Raw genomic sequence first — 8,652 nt, forward strand, 5'->3', positions numbered from 1 at the left:
GCTTAACAAGGGGCAGCACTTTCTGTGTGATATAGATCTGCCTCTTATTCAATGACTTTTATAGCTATGGATTTTGTTGTTGTTGATCAGTCGCACAGCCGAGTCCAACTCTTTGCAATCCCATGGACAAAGTCACGCCAGGCCCTCCTGTCTTCCACCATCCTCTGAAGTCTGCTCAAATTCATGTTAGTTGCATCAGTAATGCTGTCCAGACATCTCATCTTTTGCCATCCCCTTTTTCTTTTGCCTTCTGTCTTTCCCAGCATCAGAATCTCCTCCAGTGAGTGCTCCCTTCTCATTTGATGGCCAAAGTATTTGAGCGTTAGCTTCAGCATCTGACCTTCCAGGGAACAGTCTGGGTTGATTTCCCTTAGGACTGACTGATTTGATCTTCTTGCAGTCCAAGCGACTCTCAAGAGTCTTCTCCAGCACCACAGCTCAAAAGCATCTATTCTTCTGTGCTCATTCTTCCTTATAGTCCCATGATGGCGAACCTATGACACGCGTGTCACTGGTGACACGCGAGGCAATTTGGCTGACACACTGGAAACCAAGGAGCGTGGCGAGCCGCGAGTCCTTCGGAGGCTGCTGAGCCCGTCTCGAAGGAGCAGCAGCTGCTAAGGTGAAGGCGAGAAGAGGCGGCAGCAGCGCAGCGGGCCGCCGCTGCCTCTTTCCCCGGCTCCAGGCCGGGGGTGGGGGTGGGAGGGAAGGTTGGGGGTGGGAGGGAAGGTTGGCCGACGCTGCCAGCGCCTCGCCTTGACCTGGGGGTGGGAGGAGACAGCCTCCTGGCGCAACCTGTCCCCCACCCAAAGCAGAGGCAGCCAAACGCGCCTCCTCCTCCTCGCAACAGGGCCGAGCTTTGCAACCCCCTTTTCCCGCCCTCCCCGGGGCCTGAGGAAATAGGTGGGTACAGCAAGAAAGAAAAAAAGAGCATTGCAAAAAAAGAGGCAGGGGGGAGAAAGAAGTGCCCTCCTCGGCGGGTTGCGCCTTTGCAATGCCGGAGCTTTGCAAATGCAGGAGCAAGGCAGGCGTGGGTTTTTCCGTTTGTTTGCACGGAGCGGCTGAGGGGGGGAGGCAGAGATGGCATTGCAGCAGTGTGTGTGGGGTGCAATGCCCGAGGGGGCGTCGCTCTTGGGCCTGTTGTGGGGCTGCCCCCCCTCCTCCTCCTCCACCCGGTCCTGTTTTTTTTTTGCAACCAACATGATCTTTCTCACTTTGCTCTCTCGCTCTTTCTCATGGCCCCCTGCCGGAGGCGGGGTTTCAGATTTAAAGGACAAGCTGCCCTTTTCAGCTTGGAAGAGGAGGAAGGGGGTGGACGATGGGGGCTGTGTGTGGGTTGCAAATGAGCAAGGGGAGGGGAGCATTGGGTCGCCCCCCTTGGCTTCCCTTGGCAAGCGCTGGAGGAGAAAAGGCAGGAAGAAAAAAAGATACACCCTTTCCCGCAGGGTTACCAATCCCCAGGTGGGGGCAGGGGATCCCCCTCTCCCCAAAATACCCCCCCAAGTTTCAAAACGATTGGACCAGGGGGCCCAATTCTATGAGCCCCAAAAGATGGTGCCTCTATCCTTCATTATTTCCTATGGAAGAAAGGCATTTTAAAAGGTGTGCTGTCCCTTTATATGTGATGGCCAGAACTCCCTTGGAGTTCAATTATGCTTGTCACACCCTTGTTCCTGGCTCCACCCCAATGTCTCCTGGCTCCACCCCCAGAGTCTCCTGGCTCCGCCCCCAAAGCCCCCAGATATTTCTTGAATTGGACTTGGCAACCCTCTTTCTTTATTGGGGCTGCAAATATCATCAAATTATTGATATTTCTTGAAGTGACACGGTGAAGTGACACGCGACCCGAGGAAGACTACACTTTTTCCCGATTTTCGACACACCAAGCTGAAAAGGTTAGCCATCACTGTTATAGTCCACCTCTCACAGCCATACATTACTACTGGGAATACCATCGCTTTAACTATACGGACTTTTGTTGGCAGGGTGATGTCTCTGCTTTTTATTATACTGCCCAGGTTCGCCATAGCTGTCCTCCCAAGGAGCAAACATCTTTTAATTTCATGTCTACAGTCACCATCTGCAGTGATCTTGGATCCCAACTGACAAGCTTGGCCTTGAAAAACAAAATGAAGCTAAGCAAAGGCTAACAGAGTTTTGTCAAGAGAACAAACTGGTCATAGCAAACACCCAACAACCTGAAAGGTGACTCTACACATGGACATCACCTGATGGGCAACACAGAAATCAGATTGATTATATACTCTGCAGTCAAAGATGGAGAAGCTCCTTACGGTCAGCAAAAACAAGACTTGGTGCTGACTGCGGCTCAGATCATGAGCTACTCATTGAAAAATTCAGGCTTAAACTGACTTCCATGTCTTCCATGTCTTCCTCTTCTATTTGCCAAGGTGTGATGGGCCCAGATGCCATGATCTTAGTTTTTTTGATGTTGAGTTTCAAGCCTACTTCTGTGCTCTCCTCTTTCACCCTCAACAAGAGGTTCTTTAGGGCCTCTTCACTTTCTGCTATTAGAGTGGTATCACCTGCATATATCTGAGGTTGTTGATGTTTTTCCCGGCAATCTTAATTCCGACTTCTGCTTCATCCAGGCCAGCATTCCGCGTGATGTACTCTGCATATAAATTAAATAAGCAGGGTGTCAGTATACATCCTTGTTGAACTCCTTTTCCCATTCTAAACCAATCAGTTGTTCCATATCTCATTCTGACAGTTGCTTCTTGACCCTTATACAGGTTTCTCAGGAGACATGTGAGGTAGTCTGGTACTCCCATCTCTTTAAGGACTTGCCACAGTTTATCGTGATCCACACAATCAAAGGCTTTAGCATAGTCAATGAAACAGAAATAGACGTTTTTCTGATACTCCCATGCTTTCTCCATAATCCATTGAATGTTGGCAATTTGATCTCTAGTTCCTCTACCTCTCCGAAACCCAGCTTGAACTTCTGTGGTTCCTGATCTACATACTGCTGAAGCCTAGCTTGTAGGATCTTTAACATGACCTTGCTGTCATGTGAAATGAGTGCAGTGGTGCGATAGTGTGAACATTCCTTGGCATTTCCCTTCTTTGGGATTGGAATATAAACTGATCTTTTCCAATCCTGTGGTCACTGTTGCATTTTCCAAATTTGTTGACTTAATGTGTGCATCACTTTAACAGCATCATCTTTTAGGACTTTTAATAGCTCAACTGGGATACCGTCATCTCCGCTTGCTTTGATGTTAGTAATGCTTTCTAAGGCCCATTTGACTTCACATTCCAGGATGTGTGGCTCGAGGTCAGCGATTTCACCGTCATGGTTGTCAAGGACATAGAGATCCTTCTTGTATAATTCTTCTGTGCATTCTTGCCACCTCTTCCTGATCTCTTCTGCTTCTGTTAGGTCTCTACAGTTTTTGTCCTTTATCATGGCCATCTTTGCACGAAACGTTCCCTTGATTTCTCCAATTTTCTTGAAGAGATCTCTTGTCCTTCCCATTCTGTTATTTTCCTCTATTGCTTTGCATTGTTCCTTCAGGAAGGCCTCCTTATCTCTCCTTGCTGTTCTATGAAAATCTGCATTCAGTTAAGTGAATCTTTCCTTTTCACCTTTGCCTTTCGCTTTCCTTCTTTCCTCAGCTATTTGTAAAGCCTCGTCAGACAGCCACTTTGCTTTCTTGCATTTCTTTTTCTTTGGGATGGTGCTGATTGCTGCCTTCTGTACAATGTCATGAACCTCCATCCATAGTTCTTCCGACACTCTGTCTATGAACTCTAGTTCCTTAAACCTATTCTTCATCTCCACTGTATATTCATAAGGGATGTGATCAAGGTCAAACCTGAATAGCCTAATGGCATCCCCAGTTTTCTTCAGTTTAAGCCTGAATTTTTCAATGAGTAGCTCATGATCTGAGCCGCAGTCAGCACCAAGTCTTGTTTTTGCTGACCGTAAGGAGCTTCTCCATCTTTGACTGCAGAGTATATAATCAATCTGATTTCTGTGTTGCCCATCAGGTGATGTCCATGTGTAGAGTCACCTTTCAGGTTGTTGGGTGTTTGCTATGACCAGTTTGTTCTCTTGACAAAACTCTGTTAGCCTTTGCTTAGCTTCATTTTGTTTTTCAAGGCCAAGCTTGTCAGTTGTTCTGGTTACCTTTTGACTTCCTACTTTGGCATTCCAGTCCCCTATGATGAGGAGGACATCTTTTTTTGGTGTTAATTCTAGAAGGTGTTGTAGAACTTCATAAAACTGGTCCACTTCAGCCTCTTCTGCATCAGTGGACTTGGATTACTGTGATATTGAATGGTTTGCCTTGGATACGAACCGAGATCATTCTGTCATTTTTGAGATTGTTTCCCATTACTGCCTTCCTCATTCTCTTGTTAACTATAAAGGCCACACCATTTCTTCTATGGGACTCTTGCCCACAATAATAGATGTAGTGATCCTCTGAGTTAAATTCACCCATTCCCGTCCACTTTAGTTCACTGATTCCCAAGATGTCATTGTTCAGTCTTGCCATCTCTTGTTTGACTACATCCAGCTTACCTTGATTCATAGATCTTACATTCCATGTTCCAATGCAGTATTGTTCTTTGCAGCATTGGACTTTCCTTTCACCATCAGAGACATCCACAGCTGAGCATCCTTTCGGCTTTGGCCCAGCCGCTTCATTCTTTCTGTGGTTACTTGGACTTGCCCTCCGCTCTTCCCCAGTAGCATATTGGGCATCTTCTGACCTGAGGGGCTCATCTTCCAGCACCATATTTTTTAGCCTTTTGTCACTGTCCATGGGGTTTTCTTGGCAAGGATACTGGAGTGGTTTGCCATTTCCTTCTCCAGTGGATCACATTTTGTCTGGGTTCTCAGTTGTGGCCTGTCCATCTTGGGTGGCCCTGCATGGCATAACCCACAGCCTCACACTGAACCACGCAAGCCCTCTCACCACATCAAGGCAGCAATCCATGAGAGGGTAGCTATGGATAGGGTCTGGCAGTTGGTGGGAGATAGGGGAAGGTGGGTACTTATTGTGGGGGGGACGACAGTTTTTGTCACTGTGCAATACTGTCACTTCAAACATGACCTGTAAAGGTTGGCATTGCACCAGGGTTACACTCCAGTACTCATCCAGAAACTCTGGGTGAATGCTAAAATGTCACCCCGGTGTGATGCAGGCATTTACGGGAAAAGACAGAATATAAGCCTATTCAATAAAATAATAAAATAAATTTCCAGGTCACTCCAGAAGTGACATCAACACGTGGCAATAAGAATCACCCTCCATTTTGTCAGCTTGCTTCTGCCCAATAACCAGGTAAGCATCAGCAGGCATCATGAAAAAAGTTAACGGGAGTTTGCCTTCCATTAGTGGGCCCCTGGTAAGGCTAGCTATGAAGCTAATAAGGGTTACTATCCATCTTAGCTTTTATACTTACTGCAGCATATAAAATTAAAATTCAGCTTTGCTAGTATAAAGATTATGACATTAGTATTGACTCCGGCATTACAAGGAAACTGCGTGTTACAGTTAGCACTGGCAACAGCATGAATGCCTACCAGTTTATGCATTTTGAAATGGAGACAGTTTCTATTATGGTCCACTATCCTTGGTGCAACTACAGCTCTTCTGCACCGTGCATGTCTTAGCCCAATTAAAACCTTCATAACACATGCCCTATCTCGTTATAAACTGCAATGAGACTTTCCCGCTATGGCCTGAAACACCTTTTGTTCTCCCTTCCTCTTTTTGATCTTTCTTTGTTTTGTCCCCCTTTTTGATGTTTGTTACTGACCTGAAGAAGAGTTCTGGGGAACTCGAGAGTTTCCTCACTGCCTTGTAGTATTTAATAGGTTCGGATGAAAGACACCATTCTTTTAGATTATTGTTCTTGCAGACCAGCTTGCAGGTAAGTTTTGAGTCATGTCAGCTGCCTTTCATTTCTGTATAGCAACTATGTACACCTACTGTAATGAACTCTTGGCAGGCCGTAGAGTTACTATTGGCCATAAAAACAGCGGTTGTTCCCGAGAGGACAGCTTCCCACCTGTGCCTAAAATGAGAAGAAAAACTGAACAGATGCTTTACTCCTTGCAATAACTAACATACAGCCGCATTAATCTTTCTGCTTTGTGTTTTTATGATGCAATTGTGAATTATGTTGTTTGCATTTGTAATTATAGAGCTGAACAGATGGCAGAAGGTTTATTTCAAGGCAAACACATCTATTAAAGTACCATAGTCTTGGGTTCCCAAGCAGTTGTTAAATGTAACCCTGATTCCTTAGAACAGAGGATTATTTGCTCTCTCTTTTTGGTCCTAAATCAATTACAGGGACAGAGAACTTTGGGCAACAGGTATTATGCAGAGCAATTCATCATGGGTGATATTATTAAAAATGCAAAAGACAGGTGTAATCAAAATCTCTTGTTTGACTACATCCAGCTTACCTTGATTCATACATCTTACATTCCATGTTCCAATGCAGTATTGTTCTTTGCAGCATTGGACTTTCCTTTCACCATCAGAGACATCCACAGCTGAGCGTCCTTTCGGCTTTGGTATCTTTGTACCCTCGGAAAATGTAGTCATGTAAGATTACAGAGCCAGCATCATTTGGGACTTTACTTCAAACTTATATACAGTTTAATCACACAGAGAGTGTCCATAAACGTTGAACATGAACCATTGCTAAGTCTCTGGAAGCACTGGCACCTATCTGATTCCTATGAGGTTGCACAGTTTTTGCACAAAAGGCTTAATTATGCAAAGAGGTCTTAAACGACACTGCCATGTTCATAGGTGGGGTCCATCATGATTATTCCCAAGGAATGTCAATTCTACAGCATGTTTGCAAATGTAAAAAGATCTTGGTAGTATCTGTTAATAAAATCCTTTAGCACTCTGTTTTAGTTGTTTTGCTCCTACTAACTCAAATAGCAACAGTAAAATGGTAATAGTTGTGGGCTTGACTTAAATGGCAATTCACCTCACCCCTTACATCAGGGGTGTCAGACTCATTTGTTATGAGGGCCAGATCTGACATAAATGAGATCTTGTTGGACCAGGCCATGTGTATCATAAAGCGCAATGCCAGGTAGCAGAGATATAAACTTTATAAAGGGCACAGGCAAGCACAAACATTTTTTTAAAGCTTAAAATAAAAGAAGCTTAAAACATTAACACTTGTTGGTCTTAAAGGTACTTCCTTTGTATCTTTCCTATGTGATCCAGAAAACTGGGAAAGGAAGCTCTGGCTCTTTCCTTCCTTCTCCAGAGGACAAGGAGGGGAAGGAACCTCAACCAATGGAAGGAAGAGAGGCGTGGCTCAGTACAGTAGCTCTACTGTGTGATTGAGAGAGCCTGGCAAAGCAAGCTATTCCTCCCCCCCCCCCTTTCTCCCAAAAGGGGGGGGGGAGTCTCAGCCAATGGAGAAAATATAGGGTTTGCTCTATAGCTCCTGCAATTGAGCAAGCCTGGCAGAGCAAGCTGTGATGCTGAAGAAAGCAAGAGAGAGGGATGAAGAAGCAGATGGCAGCCAGTTGCTTGGGGCCTGATGGGAGCCCCCCAGGGGCCTGATTCGGCCCCTGGGCTGCATGTTTGACACCCCTGCCCTACATGATTTATGACTGTAAAGCACATGAATATGAATATATGAAGCTGCCTTATACTGAATCAGACCTTTGGTCCATCCAAGTCAGTATTGTCTTCTCAGACTGGCAGCGGCTCTCCGGGGTCTCAAGCTGAGGTTTTTCACACCTATTTGCCTGGACCCTTTTTTGGAGATGCCAGGGATTGAACCTGGGACCTTCTGCTTCCCAAGCAGATGCTCTACCACTGAGCCACCGTCCCTCCCCACATGGATCTAGAGAAACTGTGGAGCATTTCAGAAAGGATCCTCAAGATATTTCTTTCCATTTTTCTAATTCAGTTTCCCCACCTTTCTTTAGGTACACGGTCTTGCACAACGGGCATCACCAGGAACATGACAAGCTTCCAATCCACAATGACCCAGAATCCCAAGAGTCCTGCTTCTGACTCAGGATCCATAACACGATCCACCCTTCAGGACTGTCAAAAGATCATCATGCTCCAGGAAGTTACTGCCAGATCAATGTTTGCTGGATTTCTACAGTGCTCTGCTGTACAGCTTTGGCATGGGCACCTGAAAGCAAAGGGGTGCTTGCCGACAAGAAAGAGGGGGCACAGTTGGCGGTGGAGAAAGAAGATGTTGCTGCTGAAGCATTAATGATACCTGGAAAGTCACAGTATTTGGAGTTGATAAGCAAACAGTAATAACGCATACACTGGGTCCTACGCTTGCTCCAGTTATTAAATTTGTGTGTGCACATACAGCACATACACACAGACACCAACTTTCTTGTTTTGCAGCAACAAGATGATTTTTTTTCCTAGGTGTCAATTTGATACAAAGTGATAATATCAAATCACACTTTTTGCTTTGCCAAAAATAGAGACAAAGAGATCATTCTTAGCTATTTTCAATTGTAATTGAGCTTTTACTTAAGAAACCCACTTCTGTGCAGCCACAGAAGGAACTCTCTTTTCTCTCAGTATGTTTCCTAGCCAAGTTAAGGAGCAAAGATAGCTGAAAGAGAGCTGAATGTGGTCCATAGAAATAGAATTAACT

At 45.3% G+C, this 8,652-nt stretch overlaps 1 protein-coding gene across 3 annotated transcripts in view; it reads left to right on the forward strand.

Annotated features, from left to right (window-relative positions):
- The window catches only part of HTR4 (5-hydroxytryptamine receptor 4), a 360,697-nt gene extending 352,431 nt beyond the window's left edge, over positions 1-8,266 (forward strand). For 2 of the 3 annotated variants that reach the window (XM_060240604.1, XM_060240603.1), the window contains one exon: positions 7,952-8,265. In XM_060240604.1, the coding sequence (XP_060096587.1) occupies positions 7,952-8,039 (88 nt within the window). In that variant the 3' untranslated portion in view covers positions 8,040-8,265. Of the gene's footprint in view, positions 1-7,951 lie in introns of all 3 variants that reach the window. The other variant, XM_060240605.1, reaches the window with a different exon arrangement.
- Positions 8,267-8,652: the final 386 nt, after the last annotated feature.

The sequence above is a fragment of the Heteronotia binoei genome, chromosome 5, assembly GCF_032191835.1.
Source record: "Heteronotia binoei isolate CCM8104 ecotype False Entrance Well chromosome 5, APGP_CSIRO_Hbin_v1, whole genome shotgun sequence".
NCBI lineage: Eukaryota > Metazoa > Chordata > Lepidosauria > Squamata > Gekkonidae > Heteronotia > Heteronotia binoei.